The 19,926-nt window shown below is 42.1% G+C and overlaps 1 protein-coding gene across 1 annotated transcript; it reads right to left on the bottom strand.

Annotated features, from left to right (window-relative positions):
- Window positions 1-8,199: 8,199 nt before the first annotated feature.
- LOC147609775 (uncharacterized) lies at window positions 8,200-19,926 on the bottom strand (the record flags this gene model as incomplete). The annotated part of the gene is made up of 2 exons (XM_086786887.1): window positions 8,200-9,609; window positions 19,362-19,926. Coding segments are annotated over 2 exons (918 nt in total), but the record flags the coding sequence as incomplete, so codon positions are not given.

Genomic DNA, 19,926 nt, shown 5'->3' with positions numbered 1-19,926 from the left:
ACAAGATCTTCATACTCTATGTTTGAATAAAGAGACGGAGCTTTATGTATGCATAGAGAGTATGCAAGCTCTATGGCTAAATAAATAGTATGCTTGCTCTACATACTTGAAGGCTTTATGCATATTATCTATGCAACCTTAGAGCATGCATACTCCTTAAGGATGTATGCTTTCTCTATGACTGCATAAAGAGTATGCATGCTTGTTTTATGGCTACATAAAGAGTATGCATGCTCTATGAATGCATGCTTGATCTATGGCTACATAAGGAGTATGCATGCTTGATCTATGGCTACATAAGGAGTATGCATGATCTATATATGCAAGCTTACTCGATGGCTCCATAAAGAGTATACATACTTGCTCTATGCTCTATGGCTGCATAAAGAGTATGCTTGCTCTATGGATGCATACTCTTTATGCGTGCATAGTTTTTTATGCATGGAGTTAGAGCATGCATACTCTTTATACTCTATGCTCTATGTTCTTACTATTTATGCTTTTCTTGTTTCCACCCTTGGGTGCTAGAGTTTAGGATTGAAGAACAAAGAGCATGCTCTATGAATGTATAAAGGATACTCAATGCATGCTCTATGTAGCCTTAGAGCTTGTACTAGTCTATGCATGCATACTCTTTATGTATGCTCAGAACATGCATACTCTATGCATGTATAAAAAGTACAGAGCATGTATAAAAAGTACAGAGCATGTATAAATGAAGAGTATAGATTCTCTATGCATACTTTATACTCTATGCATGTATAAAATATGCATGCTATGTATACAAAGAGTATGTATACTTCTTATGTATACATAGAGCTTGCATAGTCTTTACATGTAATGAGCATAGAGTATAGAGCATAATTATGCATATATAAAGTATGTATAGAGTATGCATAGAGTATATACAGAGTATGTATAAAGTATATATGGCTCATATGTATATTTTTCTTAGCATTGCTCTCATGATTACCTCATTTTCTTGTGTTATAGGTCTCCCTGAGGGATTCGCTCTTAGAAAACTTACGATACCATGTGAGTGTACAAAAGGAGGGTTTTTTAAATGAGGCATAAGCTTATAAGATACAATTAAGGCCATGTATTTAGATGAATACTGAACCTTAAATTTAAGTTAGGGAGAGGAGGCCTCGGTAGTACTTACTTTCATGGTGCATGTATGGTAATGATCTAATGATATTAAGAAATGATCACAACATGCTTCAATAATGATTCAAGTAGGTTGTGGTGACTTGTACTTATGATTTCATGGTACTTAACATCTATTTCTTGGTAGCATGCATAAAGTACTTGTGTTCACTCAATCAGGTTCAATTTAACATACTTTAATCTAAGGGGAGGGAGTATGCAAATGCTATAGAAAAAACATAGATATAAGGAAGGGGGGTGACATAGTCATTTTAAAGATATTCTTATAAGCTTAAATAGGGGGTTGTTATCATCTTATGAGCATAATATATAGGGGTTTTTCTTGAGGTGCAAGCATGCAAGTGACGTCCCCCTTTATTGTGAGTGAATCCCTTGGTAGATCTCTTATCTTTTTTGAGCCATTAGCTCTTCTCAACCACTCAAGGTAAGCTCTTACAACGAGCTCTTTTTCTATCTATGCTTTTTTATGTATGAGTGTTATTTTTTGAGTCTTAATCCATGTTTTATTTTAAAGCGGCTATGTTTAGTAATCCGCAAGACTACACACATGATGAGATCCAAAATTTCTTCCAGATGCTCCCCCTTGAGTAGTGCGAGATAGGTAGGTTGGAGCTTTACCTCACCTGTTCTTGGCTCATCGAGTCCCACCACCCCAAATGCTCAAATTAATGTCAATGATGCACATAGTTCACGACATGGGCCTCATAGTAGCCATAGTGGTAGTAGTCGCCAACGTAGTAGTCCTAGTGACACTACCCGTGCTGGTGGTGGTGGTTTTGATGCTGGTATATGTGGAGGTGGTAGTGATGCTACTACTCCACCACATCGTCCTCCTGCATATTCTTTTGAGACTACTCCATGCCCTACTCAAGTTATCACTCCTATAGCCTCTTCAGGTTTCACTCTTAGAGCCACTCCGGACGTCACTTTGGGTTTCACTCTGATAGGCACTTCTTTTGGTCTTACTGCCTTTACTCCTTGCTCTATAGAATCAACGCCCCGAAATTCCTATAGATACTATGATGATGAGTATACTAAGGCATCTACGTTAGCTCTGTAGTGTATAATTTGGCCATGACATCCTTACAAAGTGGCACAATGACCAGAAGAGAAAAAGAATTACATTCTTGAGCATCTTGATAGAGAGTTCCCACACCAATGATAACCCTCTCCAGGTAATTCAACAACAAGTAGATGCTCAAGAGAATGCTCGAGAGAATGAGAGATCTTATGAGCTATGGTGCGAGATGCAATAAAGAAAGAAAAGAGGAAGCCCGCATATCTCGACATCAAAGACAAGAGAAAAGATAAGGTAGAGGTCCGTGACACCCTTGATAACCACATGCACAACAATAGGAGACCGCTAAAGCATACCTCGAAGTCTTAGGGACTTCTTACCGTTATGCTGGTGGCAATGGTGGGCGCTTTCGCATGTACTTTGTAAGTTTTCATCTCTTCATTTTTGTAATATAATAATGTATGTATGAATTGCTAAATATACTAAATATTCTTCCTTGAATGTGTGTAGAGAGAAGTAGTGGGACATGGTTATACTCAAGAAGAGTATGACTTCACATGGTCTCATAGAACTATCACCTTGTTCAACAAGATGGGCCAAGAATGACACAAGCTCAGTTCGGTCCACATCATCAACTATATACGTATATAATAATGTCAAACTTTAAACTTTTCAATTTTGTAAATTTTACGTATAAATTATATATAAACTCATTTATCTTTTCTGCATTTTTATCTTTTTTATGTGAAATTATCTTGATAAAACTTATGGTTCTATTCATGCAGGGACCTCCTGGGAGCCACGAAAAGCAAGAAAAGGTGCTAATGTGATCACAAGACGAGTAGCTCACGACATGTAGCTTTTATATTGATTTTTTGTTTATATATGCTCATATTTTTTGTAAGCCCTATGTTCGTTATTTGTATGAGAGCACTAGCTTCGCTGATGAATTTCTTTGTGAGAGAGCTTTCAAAAGATTTTCCCAAATTCTCTAATATAGTGTTTTGAGTTTTATATTGCTTGTTAGGTTTGTCAATGTCAATGAGTTAGTGTATCTTAAATATGAATATTTGTGTACTTTTTAATTTTTCATATTTTACGCATGATTTTGATTATCTTTTCTCCATCTTTGTCTTTAATGTATTTATATTTATAAGTGCTTGGCTAGATAATGTGGGCAAAAATGGGACATGTTAGAGCAAATTTCTTTAATTTGTCCCATTTTTTGAAAAAAAAAACCAATATTAGTATGTATGTCGATATAAAGGTTGGTATGGACGTCGGTATAAATGCCCAATGCATATACCGACATTCTATTATGAGGTAACATCGATATACTAGTCAGTAAAGACATCGGTGATCGATGAAATTATAGACAGTCCTATATTGATGAACGTACCAACGGTGATACCAATGTTGCGAAAAAAAAATCTAAGTTTAAATCGTCGGTATATACAACGATATTAGGCTAATCTCTTGTAGTAAGCAGCTCCCCTCTTAGGTGTTGCTAGCTGTACGGTAGGTAGGCATGTGTCATTACCACATCAAAGCCTTTTGGCTACCAGTAGATTCCAAATTATGAAATTGGTCCTCCTCCAAATACATTTGTAGCATTTTGAGCCATGATGCCAAAATCCACACTTTAATACATACACATAAACCAAGAAGCACTTGCATGCACTACCAAGTAAACCAATGTTCCTGTGCAAACTTTCAGCCTCCAAAAAATTGCAACGCCAAGCAAGAGTATTGTTGCACTAGATTCTCTCTAATGTTCAAAAAACACTCACTGTGGGTACATATGCCTTAAATCTCAGCTTTGTAACACTAATATATGCTCCATATGCCTTAAATCTCAGCTTTGTAACACTAATATATGCTCCAAAGAGAAAAGCCTCAAATTTTTCATACAATTTGGCTTCAACTTGTGCTGAATTGCATGAATTTTAGAAAACCTCAAAAGTTGTATGTCCGATTTGGCCCAAATTGCATGAATTTCAAAAAAAGCCCCAAAATTTGTGTCTCGGTAGTGCAGTATCTGCAAGCTGAAAGCGTCATAAAATCTAGAGAGAGAAAGAAATGCAGACTAGTAGAACATCGACATAACCCCTTCATGGTCGAGAAGAAGCATCTCTTGTGCAGGCTTTTATGGTGGTCAGAGAGTTCGGCGAGAAACGTCAGGCGATGGCACAGTACAACAATGGTAAGCTGGTCATCCCAAAATAGAAGCAGACGAGACTGGCAAGTTGGATGCCGCAGGAAAAATGCCATGAAGAAAGGCACCAGAACAAAATCGGCCAGAGGATGCTTGAAATGGAGATCGGTGGGTAAGCCTTTCTACAGCAGGCTGCTCAGCCGAGAGAGGGGGGGCTTCTTAGTCCAATGCCTCTCCTCCGCCTAGCTTGGCCGGCGGGGCTCAGCGGCTCTATCATGAGATCTGCCATTGAAAAAGGAAGGAGCTCTCGGCTAGGCTGGATGGTGGTGGAGGCTTGGCCGGCGGCGCCGCTTGCGCTTTCGGGTTGACGAGCACCTCATCGGCGGGAATGTTTCTAAGTAGGCAGCGGGCAATCTCCTCAATTGTGGCTATGGGAGGGCAGGCGATGGGCAGTCTCCTAAGGTGTGTCCTCCTACAGAGAACCCACGAGCAAAAGCAGAAGCAAGAAAAGCTCTGAGAGAGAGAGAATGTTAGGGTTTCATCTCACAACCACAGAAAGATGGAGCTAGACACAGCACACAAAATGTTGAGACCCATCTTAACAAAGAAGATTATCCAAACAATGGAGCAAGGTGAAGAATTTGAGTAGTAATGTAGTTGAGGAGGACCATTGACTCTCATGACCGGTTAAACCGGTCTCCTCCTCCACCTCCACCTCCACCTCCACCTCCACCTCACCCTCTCCCTCACCATCGCCGGCCGCCACCAACATAGCGCCACCTCCAACATAGCCGCAATCTTCTCCACCGCCTCCAGCGCCACCACCTCTATCTCGGCCTCCAGCGCCACTGCCTCCGCCTCCAGCGCCGCCGCGGTCTCTTAAATTGCATGGACAATGCCTCCCTTGCCCTCGTTGCTCCAGCCACTCCAGGCTCCGCCCCGGGAGCCTGGAGTGGCTGGAGCAACGGGGGCAAGGGAGGCATCATGACCGGTCCACCATCGATGCCAGTACAGATGGAACACGTACATATGCACATGTCTATTGGAGCAAGCTTGCTCTTATGGGATACTTTTTGAGTTGTTTTCCATCTTATGGGATACTTTTTGAGTTGTTTTCCATCTCCCAAGCCCTGAGATTGTACTCAGTCAAGCTTATAACTAGCTGAGAGGACTCTTGTCATCACCCTAGCTATGCCAACCTCCCACTCCGGAGGATTGGAGTGGAAATTGTGCTAGAAAACCCTTTATTTTATCGTTTTATGGTGAGGAATGGCCCAAAAACATACTCTCTATTTGTTTGCTCGTTTGGATATGGGCGCTCGAGCACATTACAAGAAGTTGGTATATTCTAACTTATTTAACACTTGTCCACGAGCACCTTCATTAAATATGGGCACTCGGGCACATCACAAGATGTTGGTTTATTCTAACTTATTTAACACTCGTCCACAAGCACCTTCATCAGAGACCAGGACAGTATCCAGGAGCATAGGAGTCACTCTATCGCGAGCCACAGTATCCAAGACGACCTCAACCCACGGGATCACGACCACCACCAATCCATCAGGCCCAAATCAATGTGATTCTTACATATCACCGACGCACGATGGAGGCCTCTCTTCTTTGAAGCCTCTCTTCACTATTTTAGATCTTGTGGCCACCCTCTCTTGCCTAATGATGGATCTCCTCCATGGACCCCTCCCCTCCATTTGATTTGGGATAGAGTGCATTATTGATAACGTTGCACAATGCAAAAGCAAAACATAGGAGCGAGAGAGAGAGAATCATTATGAACCTCCTGGCGAGTGACACACATCTCTCCATAGTTGATATACAAATTTGGGAATAAATGAGCATTATGTCCATCAATGGCTTCATCATATAGCTTATGCAGAAAGTGTCTCCACATCATTCTCTGGTTTGTGAGAAGAAAATACTTTTATTACCAAGCAATATTACTTTTTCGAGGCATTAAGGACTCAAGTCTACCATTGGGGCATTGCTAAAGCCTTTTGCATCATCAAATCCATTTTCTACCTTGCTCTGGTACTCTAATTTTCTCTCTCGAAATTAGGTATTCTCAGGTTTGACAATTCTTGAAATTGGGAAGAGAATCATATAAAATGCAAATATATCTCTTTGTAAGAGACTAGACAATGGCATTGGGTAACTCCATTGCTAAGACCTTCACATCCTCATAAAGAAATTATGGGAACTCCACTCATAGTTTAAAAATTCAATGGTGATGGTTTCCATACATGGCAAGTAAAGCTTAAATTTGTACTCATGAAGGATGAAAGAGAGAATAGTCTCGGGATAGAAGGATAGACGAAAAGTTTTTAGGTTGGAAGCGATGAGAGAGCCCTAGCTATCATTGCATTAAAACTAGGACATGGTTTCTTCCATTATATTGCATCAAAATAAAATTCATAAGGAACATGGGATGAACTTAAAAAAATTGTTTAGTGCCAAACAAAAGAAGTAAAAAATTAGTTTGAAAAATCATTTTTTGGATTGGACATTAAAGAAGACATTTCATGCTCACTTAAATTGAACAAAAAGTGTCATTCAACAACTTACATATGTTGTCCAGAGCTCCAATGGCTGAGGAGAATGCCATACCAATTCTTCTCAAAAGCATAACCTTGGAAGCATTTAGCCCATTGGTGGTTGGGCTACCTTTAAAAATCTACCCGGCATGACCCTCGTGGGATTCACTATATGTAAATCCTCCATATGAGATGCGTTCAGGGCCTAATTTAAAAACCCCTTATCTATAAATTTTTCATCAATAAAACACACCCTTTGTCTATTCAATCTGTAAATAGCCTCTTTAAGTGGTACTCTTCTGTATGTAAAAAAATGTGTAAAATGGTAACTTAAAAACTCCGTCTGTTGAACCCACGTGCTACGCTTACATATTTATGAGTGACCCCCCTAAGGCCCGACCTTCACCAGCGTTAAAGTAGGCTTGATTGAAGAGGAGAAGACTCAAAGCCAAAGCGGATGGATATTCATCACATTATCAGGTGAAAGCATTTCTTACCAAAAGACCACCAACTAGAGTAAAGTGCAACTGGTGTGGAAAACTAGGCCACATGAGAAAGATTATTGGAACAAAAAGAAGACTCAAGCCAACACTCAAGCAAACATAATGATCAAAGAAAAACCAAATGAATGGGCTTTCCAAGATGGAGGCCAATCATCAAAAAATATTTTCTAAATGATGGAAGAGAGCATATCTCCCACCTTGTGTTTGTACCCACTCATTGTATACCTACCCTTGGGTAAAATTTCAAGCCCTTAGCCAACATATATCCTACAAGGCACCTATGATAAACCACTCTAGAAAATGACACAGAGTTTTGATCCAATATATGTATGGTGGTAGTAGTTCATCACTAGAGAGGGAGTGTTGAAAATACCAAGTGATGTTGGGTGCAAAGGGGAGTGCTATGTGACCCTTAAATGAAGTAAGAATTGTACTAGCCATAGAACTAAGGTTTAAAGGCTCAAAGAAGCTCCAAATGTGAATCATTATGTGGAATGTCTAGCCCAAAGGGTGTCCAAAAGAAGGCACCACGAAAAAGGTGAGAAAAGACCCAAGTAGGTACTCACCTCAAGGTCCTCAAATCTAGGCAAGATTAAGGAATGGCTTCATCAAGCTTATGAGTCACAATTAGTCACTAATAGAGATGTAGTCAAGCCAATATAAAACATTCCTCTACCTAAAAAAAAGTTAATGATATTGTGCTAAATATTTTGTCTTATCATTATTCCATAGTTTCTTCATTAATCCTAACCACTTTCTTACATATGTCAAAATGCTAATGCTAATCCATTTCTACACATCCGAATCCTCTCTAGGAATGAAATTCAACTCTTATACTAGGAAAATATCTTGGCATGCTTTATGCCTTCATCTTCAAAATCCATTACAAAAAGAAATGGTATGGACTTCCCTACATCAAAATGGAACAGAACCCATGTTGCAAGGGGAGATTATCACTCTTTTATCATTTCTTCACTACATGATAAAGATAAGGGAAGCCATCCAATTTGATGGTTCTGATAATAACACATCCGAGCTCACTGATGATCTTCTTAGACTAAGGATCATAGATTTGATATCCCATTAAATCCATGCTATAACCCAAGAAGATGCATTTGTGTCTTTCGGCATCTCATTAGATATTGTGAGAAAATGGAACATGATCATAACATTCACACCCAATGATATTTGAGTGTGCACCATAAGATAATTTGCCCAAGATTTTGGTGTCAAAGGAATTTGGTTTAATAAATTCGGCCAAATATACATTTAATTGGTTTTGTAGGGTTTCTCTAGGGACTTCACAACTACCATCAGTATGGATGCACATTCTTTTCTACTTTGAGTATTCCTAGGGAATTGTAATTTACATTTCTAAAGTGTTACTTTGGATGGGGACCAAGGCTAGTAGTTTCCAAGCTTGGTAGGAGTCCTTGGTTCTATAGGTTGATCTATGTGTCAACATACTCAAAGGTGCCATTTTTCTCTCTGCAATGGAAGAGACCTTCTATTGTTACTTCTTTTCGATAGAAGAAGGAAACTTTAAGACTACCTTCTACTCGAAGTTACCTTTGGGATAAGCTACCTATACATTTTTGGTATCTCAAGGTCTTTTTAGCAACTTATTATAGTATTGATCAAGAATATTATAGTGCATGATCAAGAACCAAGGAACACCCTCTATGTAGCACTGTGGCGCTCTTCTAAAAAAAATAACTTTTGTATAAATAGTAAATTTAAATCTAATATATAAAAAAAGTGGTTATAGGCCTACCTAACCTCTATCCAAAAACAAATTGAAGCTTTGATCCATGGAAACGATATTGAAAGGATCTAATCTACCATGACAACATCACAAACCTTACTAAAAAGTAATTGACTTATGAAATGACTTACTTTCTACATGCTTAAAAATGAATTGAGTGTATGATAAAAACAAAGGCCTAAGGCATAATGCAAGTACCTCAATGATCACGTTCATTTGGTCTATCCAATTCCAACATATAAAAATCCAAAGAATCAATTTTCTCTGCCATCCCTTGAATTCTTGGTTTTTCATTTTAGGATCTTGGGAAAGAATATTCCAAGATAATCGATGATAATTCAAGAACCGTTTCCACTCACGTGGAACCTTGCGATCTCCCATTGTTGATTCACATAGTTTTAAAAGTAATTCTCTTTCCATGGAACTATAGCTTGCTAAAAGAAAATGGCTAGCTGCATATAAACATCAAAAACCAATCAAGTTCATTATAGAATAAACTATAAAAGTGAATGAGTCTTGGAAAATCATAAAGAAATTTTGAGAAGTTCTTTGAGAAATAAATAATCAAATAATACAATGAGTATACCACATCTTTTTCTTTGAAAAAATAACCTCTACAAATACTACTAGGAAAGGGAACATTAAGATTAGCCAAAACCTATCCTTTTGACCTGATTAAAGAGTGCTTTCCTTCCTACAATTTTGGACACACCATATTTCAAAGGACAACCACTTCACAATTTGGAGTGTCCTTTTTATGATAAGGAATGGTATACACTTAATAAATACAAATAACATTACTTGTCATAAAAAGAAGGGCATTTCAAAGGACAACCACTTCACCATTTCGAGTGTCCTTCTTTTAATGATAAAAAATGGTATTTCAAAGGACAACCACTTCACCATTTCGAGTGTCCTTCTTTTACTGATAAAAAATGGTATAAAGTTAAGACATGCAATCCCATTCCTTGTCATAAAAAGAAGGGCGCTCCAAATGGTGAAGTGGTTGTCCTTTGAAATATGGTGAGTCCAAATGAACAATGTAATCACAAATTTATATCTTTAAGAAATTCTATTAGATGAAGTTTCTAAAAGTAGGTGGTATTTGTAAAAATTGATAAGGCATACACAAGATGGAAAGTTTAAGTGAAGCGATTTATAGCTTAGTCAAAAACGGACCCTCTGATACAAAACCCTTTATCTTATACATTTAACACATTATCATTCACATTAGCAACTTTCCATAAGCTAAATAATAATAATGCTAAACTTACACAGCACTGTAAAAATTCAAACATCTCATAAAAGGATTGTTTTTTAAGAAATCTATTTGATGTGGGATTTTTAAGTTTTAAGTGAATTTGTTTATACAATCATTAGTCAAAAGTACAATCACTTATTTTTTTAATAAACATAAGGAAAAGAACATCATGACTCTATGAGTAGAGTTGCATGTACAAGTAACATGTGCATGCATCATTACACTTTTTGGGATAACTTAAACAACTACTTTTTCTTGCTTGAGAATATGTATATGTTGCATGCACAAGAGTAATGTGACACACAATAAAAACAATCATAAGTAAAAGTGCAATATTTAGTTCATGTACATCTCAAATTTTAGTTTGAAGATATTTTTTTAAAATCAAAATTTTAAAGGAAAACTCTCTAACAACCAATTGAATCATCAACCTCCTCTTTAACATAAGTACTAAAAACGTGTCTTCCCCTTTCTCTTATTCCTTTAACAGGAACAATAAGCTAATGCTAATTAATGAAACATGGAAAGATATGAATGAAAAGTTGGTGGAAGTTTGAGCACCATATGAACAAAACAGAAGAATGCTTCAAGGAGCATAACAAAGTGTTTAAAAATGAAAGAGCAAAGCATGCAAAGAGAGGTAAAAACATCAGTGGTACGTTCACTTAATTAATCAGTGCCATTTTTGCACCAATTATGAAGAGTGAGAATTATCCCACTCCCACATCCTTCAACATTCCATGTTGTTATCCTACAAAATATATGGATGAATAGTGCTATGGACAATGTGATTTTTTTGTGAAGGGTTTAGCCATACCTTACCCAGAAGAGCTTCAATATAATGAACTCTTTCTAATATAGTATTGGTTTTTCACGCATCAACAAACTTGTATTCTTTTTTTAAAAAATATTACTTTGCTTGGAATTTTTTGTCACGGACTCCCAAACTTGTAAAACCCACACTTAAACAAAATTCACTTAAAAACAAAACTCTAATTGGTAATTTTCATTTCTATTATAAATATTAAGTAAGGAAGGTGTTTTGTTGGAGAAATAAGTTAAACATTCTTTACCATGCTTTAATTCTATTCAAACTTTTGAAAGTAGTTATTGCTATCAACGATGCATTTTTTACTTCATCTATCAAGTAAGGGACAATACTTGAAAGTATGATGGATGATCACATGATTTGATATTGCATGATAGATGATCAGATCATTTGACTTTTGTGAGTGAAGATCCTAGTATCATAGACATACTTTTACTGCTAAATTGACATGAAGATTTTGTAGGATAGATATATTAAGATTTTCAATGGATTTTTATTTGGTTCCATACGAACATTATTTTATCAAACATATTACTCCGAATAAATTCCTCTCATGGAAGCGAATTCAAAAGATAAAACATAAATACTATGGACAAGGGAATATACATATAGGGCTTTTATGGAAAGCGAACTGCAGACAAAGTGCAGAAAAGACACAGATGATGGACATTTTTACATATAAAAGTGTAGCACAGAATTTAACATGTTGACACTATCTACGTGGAGTGAACTAGAGAAAGCAAGCATCATCTTTAGGCAATCCTTCATATTTCCTTGTAGCAGGGAAGAGGGGGACATCCAAGCCGCTTGTTGCGAAGGCCCGCCGTATGGCTGAGACAGCCTCCACCTCAGCAGGTCATCCATGAGGATCATCTCATGGAATGTACAGGTACAGGGCCTTGGCGGCACACACTATGTACGTTATCGTGGTTGCTTGAGGCAGGAGCTTCAGAGATGCCTGGTTGGGGGAAGTATTGATATTCTGATGATGCAGGAGCACCATTTGGGTGAGAGCAAGATCCGGAGATACGGTTCGGTGATGCTTGGTAGATGGGACACATTTTGGTCCACAGGGTTTGGCCCCTTGGGTGGGCAGGGAGGAGGATGTATGGTCATTGCGGATGTATGGCGGGCAGGCCATTATGGATCGTGGGGTCATTGTGCCTGGTAGAGCATAGTATGTCATTCTGAGGATGCATGATGAGCTCTTTGGTGTGCTCAATGTCTATGCGCCCAACCATGCTAGTGCCAGAGCAGAGTTCTGGACCCTTGTTACGGATGCATTGCCAGAGGTCGCACATTGGTGTGTCGGGGGAGACTTCAACATGCTTGAGGACTCGGCCGATAGGGTGGGAGGAGACTTCAACATGCTTGAGGACTCGGCCGCCCGATAGGGTGGGAGGTAGTCATGTTACAGTGCACGGCACGGAGCTTGCAGCTTGGGAGCGATTTTGCATGACACTGTGGATCACTGATGCATGGCAGCATGAGGCTTTCTCCCGCTCTCAGGACAGTCTTAGTTTTTCTCGATCGGATCGCCACCGACAGGGAGGGACTAATCCATCACGGATTGATCGCTTCTATGTGGGCGACAGGTTCGGGGAGTGTGGGGGCTTTGTTGGCATTCTCGCTGGCACCTCTTTTTCAGACCATGCGCCAGTTATTTTGACACTTGATGAGAGGACACGGGAGACCAGCTTGCAGTTGAGGATCCTAGAGAGGGTACTTATAGATCCTAGTCTTTCTGAGGACATTGAGAGGATATGGCATGATAGCCAGAGCTCTGACAAGGATGCAGCAGGCCAGTGTGCCTAGGGACTCATCGAGCTTGCTCAGCTCTTTTTTGCATGCTGTAGCCTTGACACGGCTGGGAGAGACTCGAGAGTGGGAGCGTCGGTTGAGACGTAGCCTTGCTTCGCTCTAGCGCCTGCAGGAGCAGCAGCCTACATGTGAGTGGGTGGCGTCCCAGCTGAGCCAGGCACGCCAGGAGTTCAGAGAGGCAGTGGAGCAGAGACATGAGTTCTACTATCGTCGCCAAGCCTCTCAGTGGACGCAGCTTGGTGATAGAGTGAGTAGGGAGGTTTTTGAGATTACTAGACCCCGCCATGCTCGAGCAGGAGTACGCCAGCTCAGGAAGCAAGACGGATCGGTAGCCACTGAGCCCAGGGAGATCAGAGCCATTGCCACTGAGTTCTACAGAGACCTGCTTTCAGCGGAGCCAGCCACGGAGGCTCGGGATGCTTGCAGACAGACTGTGTGGGCCCATGTGCAGAGGAGGGTCACAGATCGTATGCGCACAGTTCTGGGTGAGCCTCTTTTTCAGAGGTTGAGCTTGCTGAGGCTTTGAGGGTCCTTCCGCGCCATAGTTGCCCTAGGGAGGACGGATTGACGCCTGCCTTTTTTATGCACTATTGGGACCTTTTGGGACCAGGCCTCCGCAGGGGCTTTAAGTATCTTTTGGACACTGGGGTGATGCCACAGAGCTTTTCAGAGGGCTTGATCTTTCTTATCCCCAAGAGGGAGGGAGTGTCAGATGATATTCGGCATTGGAGACCTATTACGATCCTCAATACTGTCGACAAGGGCTTAGCAAAGGCCTTGAGTTTGAGGATCCAGCCCTTCCTTGGGGAGTTGATTCATGCTACCCAGACAGGATTCGTCAAGGAGCGCAGTATCCTTCACAACATTTTCACCTTCTAGAAAGGGGGGACGGCCCGAGCTAGATTTCTCAGTGAGGACCTGGTCGTGATGCTTCTCGATTTTGAGAAGGCATACGATAGAGTCGATTGGGGTTTCTTAGAGGGCACTATGCTTTGCCTGGGCTTTGAGCCAGTTTGGATTCGAGGAGTGGCGGCTCTATATTCCACGGCTTGTAGCCAGGTGCTTCTTTGATGAGGCTATGAGCATGTATCTGACGGCAAAGGAGGTTGGTTTGAGAGGATTCCAGCTCCCAGTCCGGGGTGAGGACCTGCTCAATGCTGAGTTTGCTGATGACACGGGTTTGTTTTTGCATGGCCAAGAGGCCAATCTTCAGAGGGCACAGCAGTCGCTTCAGGTTTTTAGTGCAGCCTCGAGAGCATTGATCAATTGGCGCAAGACAGTGGCCTTTTGGATCAGTAGCGCTCCCACTCCGGCATGGAGTCCAGACCCGGGTTTTAGATGGATTCCTCCTGGCACAGCAGTGCGGTATTTGGGATGCCAGATTGGACTAGATTTGTCACCTGAGCAGTAGATCGCCCCGCTTCTTTTGAGCATTCGGAAGAAGCTTTTGTATTGGAGTATAGCTCGGCTATCCTTGGCTGGGAGGGTGGTGGTGGCAAATCAGGTGCTTTTAGCGACCATGTGGTACATCACGTCTTGCTGGATCTTCTCGAGCTCTTGCATCAGCCAGGTACAGAGGCTGATCAAGAACTTTCTTTGGTCTGGGCAGGATGGTCAGCCAGCCCAGGCTAAGGTTACTTGGGCAGTTATTACTCTTCCGTTGGCCCAGGGGGGCTTGGGCATTATAGATCCAGTTGATCAGAGTAGAGCCTTATTGGGGAAGCTTATTGTTCGGGGGCTACTTCCAGGCGCTGAGCCTTGGAAAGAGCTTCTTTTTCAGCGACTGCACGCTATGGCTCCCTCAGCAGGGGGCACTTGGGCACCAGAGATACGATGGATCTTCATAGAGATGAGGAGGACAGACCTCAGTAGAGGATGGGAGGACAGATTTGCCTTGAGCATCTTGCGAGCTTGGGAGTTGCTAAGACCGGGGCTCTCTCAGAGACCTTCTTGTGATGAGGAGCGGGCCAGACAGCCGCTCATTTGGAGCCCAGCGCTATGCACAGAGCAGGGTCATATGCTGGGTTCTCGGCCTCGACTAGCCTGAGGACCATTGGCGGCAGGCCCAGCACATAGTTTTGGAGACTGGCAGGCCTTCTGTAGTCTCCCAGAGGAGATCCAGGTGGAGAGGCTGAGTCACTTCAGAGGGGGGCTGATTATGAGGGATGACATTCAGGAGGCACTCTTCACAGAGGAGTGGTTCACGCCTCTCGAGCCAGTGGCCCCACGGTGGATGGGAGCCTTTACACAGTTGGAGATCCTGATTACTGTCAGAGCTTGCACTGAGGATGGTAGATGCCTCTACTATGAGATCCAGGATGAGGGCAGACTTCAGAGAGTGGAGGCGGAGTTGTCTTTGGTCGCAGAGTGCATCTTTCAGAGGATACGGTAAGTGACCACCGCTTCCCGGAAGTGGCATATTGATCCAGACCCTGCAAATGTGGACTCTAATTGGCGCATATGGGCATATGCTACGCGCCCCTTGGCCGTGGGACCCTGGCGAGTACGAGTGGCATGATCCTTATGCATCCCCCAAGGCCACAGAGATCACCTTTTTCTAGTACACTGTTCGGTTGGGGAGACATTTTTTGACTGCAAGGAGGATGGTCTCTCCAGCTGCATTGGAGCATTGGCGGCTACAGGGACTCTCACAGGAGTTCCTGGAGGATTTTTGGACAAGGCTCTGGGCTAGTCGACAGGCATGCAAGATCTCGACTTTCTAGTGGCTGGTCTCCCACACAGGGGCTCTGCAGTTGGCACCTGGCTTGTCTACAGTGGTCTTCCAGCGGACTGCGTCGATGCGGCCACCCTTTGGAGACACAGAGACACTGCCTATGGGACTGTCCTCAGGCGCAGCAGATTTGGCTGCGGCGGATGCTGCGCATTCTGGCCCCCCTCTCTCTAGAGGGCATGTATACGTGGGGTGCCGCTGCTTGGTGGACTTCGTCAGGGCCTCCTCTGGGATATGAGACGGAGCAGGACAGCCACGCCATCAGATTCATTAGGGGCCAGCCTCGCCTCGCCTTGTTCCTTCACCAGATTTCTCGTCCGCCGCCGCCGGCTGGACACAAGAGAGGGATCTACGATGGGAGCTCCTCACAGCAGCCTCACCATCTGGTTCACCTGGAGAGCCCGGTGTTTCAGGGCCTTTGAGGGGAGACTAGAGCCACCAGTAAAGACTGTTCGGGGGATTTGGCAGGAGTTGATCCACACCCTGTGAGGACAGTATGACCGCATCCGCGGGGTGACTCGGATGAGGCGATCTTGCGGCGCCAGGCCTTTCACACCACTTGGCGCAGCGGCCCCTTCTATACCCTACACGCGGGTTTCCCCCGCTGCTGGCACTACAGGCCACCTGTTTGGCTTTTCCCCCCTCCTATTGTATGATATAGCCCCTCAATTCTTTGAACTGATATTTATACTTTTTTGCACCTAGGGAGAGTCTCCCTAGCTGCCTTGATTGGATCTCTGCTCTGTTTTCTTATGAGCAAGAGAGGGTCTTTTGTAGCCCTACGGGCGTTTTTTATATAACTAATGAAAGAATCTTTTCTCGGGAAAAAAAAAAGTTTCATTTTTTTCAAAGTAGGAAACTTTGTGCAATTACTCACAGAAGGATCCCACTACTACTTCTTGCCTTTTCTTTCCATAGCTCCAAAAGGGTGTATAGACCATACAACTATTGGTCCTACAAACAACAAATTCATACTACTTGGCTTTTCTTTCCATAGTTCCTAAAGTTATGAACAACCAAGGATGGTCTTGTTTGCCTTGTGAATGCAAAGAATTAATGCATGACTGAATGAGATGCGGGTCTAAAATGACTACATGTTGATGTAACCCTATATGCTATGCAAATGCAAATGAAGGGTTATTAATGCAAATAAAGGCTAAATCCTATAATGATCACCTGTAAAATCTTTACTATTGGATTTATATGAGCGGAAGCAACTACTAAACGAACGGAATACATTTGCATAGAGCGAAAGCTAAGGTGAAAGTAGCACGGGTGAAGATCAAAGCCGATTCGATGCGCAATGAAGGTTGGGTGGGAGTGGCTTACTAGAATGACTAGGTGTATTAGCTAGTCTGGGGTAGGGAAACACAATATTCTTATGTTCTGAAGATACTATATGCTCTAGACTACACTAAGCATGGTTACCCTGGATGCTCTGACATCAATGTTGCATGATGAGGTTGATCGTAGTAAACATAGTATTAATTAACTTAATTACTATAGAGATGAGTTTAGATGAATGCAAATGCAACTACATTAATTATGCAAATGATTACAACTAAGGTGTGTTAAAAGATCTATGATGCTGATGCTGATGATAATGTCTCCATCAACTACTAAACTTATGACTTGAAGAAACGACTTCATGTGATTGCTGATTTATGACTTCTGCTATTTATATGGGTTGAGGATGCTGGTTGGCCAGCTGAACCATGCTAAACACCTTAATAAATGTTGCGATTAATCCCACACTTGTTGTCACCTCCCTGATGCCTGGCCGACTAGTTGCCTAAGTCCCTTGCTAGCAACCGATTGCTTTTGGGCTACTGACTAGGCACTTATGCTCCTCCTGAATGCTTGTGATGATGATGAAGCTGATAATGCTGATGAGGAAGATGACGATGAAGCTGATAATGATGATGATGAAAATGATGCTATAGATGATGATGATGCCAGCTTGTCATCGTGCAACCCGAAGGGTGTGTACGTGAAAAAACGTTACGAACGCAGCTAGGACCTTCGGGTAGCAAAAGAATCCTTCCTGGTATGGAATTTGGAGCTGGTTTTCTTGGAGCAGTGGTACCACTCGGTTCTAGTTCGTCACACAGAAGCGCAGCGGATAAGTGACATGCTAAATTTGTGACATCTTGCATTGGAATTCTTTTAAGTATCATGCTTAGAAGCATATGTACAATTTATAAAGAATCTGACACAACTGCAAGACAAAATAAGAAATAACAAGCATGCAAATACAGCACGAGCACCAACTGCGTGATATCCATCCCGTGCAATTATGTTGCTCCATGCCGATAATGTCAAGAGGCTTGTAGAAGCTGAATTTGTGCATATTCCGTTCACATGCAATAAGGAAATTGACAAGCCAAGAGTATTGTGGACAACAGAATGCATAGAACACAACTGTCGACTCCAATCACGCATGCAAAGATACCACCAACACCCACCACGTGATATCCATGGAAGATGGCATGCAGCCAGTGTTCGACATGGAAAAGTGCAAATGTAACTACCGGTTGGAATCACGCATGCAAACATATCACCAGCATCCAGCACATGATATCCATCCCGTGCATGAGAAGCTGGATTTGTGCTAGAAGGACGAAAGAGCCCGTGGAAGACTGCATGCAACCAATGTTTGACGCACGGAAGAGCACAAACCAATCGAAGAACCCGTGGAAAGTCACCCAACACCAATTGGAGAGGGAGGCTTGTACCAAGGTTTGAAATGGCACCCAAAACCAATCGGACAGCCCGTGGAACACCGCATGCAGCCAACGTTCAACGTGGAAGAGCGCCATCATTTAGGGCGAGCCTCCACCATAGGAGTCGGAGATGGAGCACATGAAATGCCAAACGCAATCTTGGACGTGAAAAGTGGCATCACTCAATCACAGAGCAAGGTTCCGCTATATAGCAATTGCAGACGGAGGAACATGCAATCACACGACAGAGATGGAGATGGAGCACATGGAATGCCAAAAGCAGCCTCAGATGCGGAAGTCGCTGAGCAAGGCTCCGTCATAGCCGAGCGTTAGCTAAATTCCACTAAAACTGACCGTTATGTTAAAGCAACCAAAAAAAAAGATTTTATTTAATTAATGCAAGCCAAAAAAAAAAAGCATTTTAGGTACTTATTCGTCCTAAATTTGCAGTGGGTTAGTAATGGCTAATCAAAGCCTTAATCAACAAAGGCTTTTCGGAGCAAGCTTAATCAAAGGCTTTTGGGACAAGCCCTCATCCTCACAAGAGCAAACAACAGCGAGTGTGCAGCAAAAGGAAGGAGCGGAGCCGCGGCATTAGTGGGTTCTAAGAGTTGTTACTCGAGATTAATTACACTTTAAGAGTAGGTTCACTTCGGATTTCTCCAGTTGCTGATCATCAGCAGCTGGTGGGAAGGTTGAGTTAGCAAATCCTTGAAACCCACCACCCCTTCTTTGAAAAAAGAGAGAGACACACACACACACACATATACACACCCCTTTCCCAAAAAAAAAAACCACCCACCCACCGAAACAAAAAGATGATGACAGAAATCAATTACCATCATTTGTTGTATCCTGGCCTTGAGAACTCGAACCTGGATCTTGAATTTGAATGCCCTGCAGACCTATTGGATCATTCTCCTCATTCGCCTCTATCTTCTTCTTTGATTCTTTTTTAGTATCCTCATTTGTTGTATGGAGAGAGACGTTACTGGCTTGGACAAGAGGCGTGTCGCCGTGGCCTTCTCTTGCATCATCATCCGCCACCTGAGAACTCGAACCTGTTGCATCATCATCCGCCTCCTGAGAACTCGAACCTAGATCTTGAATTTGAATGCCCTGCAGACCTGTTGCATCAGCATCCGCCTCCTCTATCTTCTCCTCCTTTGATTCTTTCTTAGTATCCTCATTTGAGGCTTTTGCTTTCCCCTTGCTTGTGTTTCGACCAATCTGTCCTTCAAGGAAATTTTTAAGGTTTTTAAGGTCCTTCTTTGATTTTTTTTGCAGACCTGTTGCATCAGCATCCGCCTCCTGTATCTTCTCCTTCTTTGATTCTTTTTTAGTATCCTCATTTGAGGCTTTTGCTTTCTCCTTGCTTGTGTTTCGACCAATCTGTCCTTCAAG

Source organism: Cibotium barometz, chromosome 50 (assembly GCF_041138505.1).
Source record: "Cibotium barometz isolate CiBa-2024 chromosome 50, ASM4113850v1, whole genome shotgun sequence".
In the NCBI taxonomy this organism is placed as follows: Eukaryota; Viridiplantae; Streptophyta; class Polypodiopsida; order Cyatheales; family Cibotiaceae; genus Cibotium; species Cibotium barometz.
The sequence above is the reverse complement of the archived record's forward strand: the minus strand, read 5'-3'. Positions and strand labels throughout refer to the sequence as shown.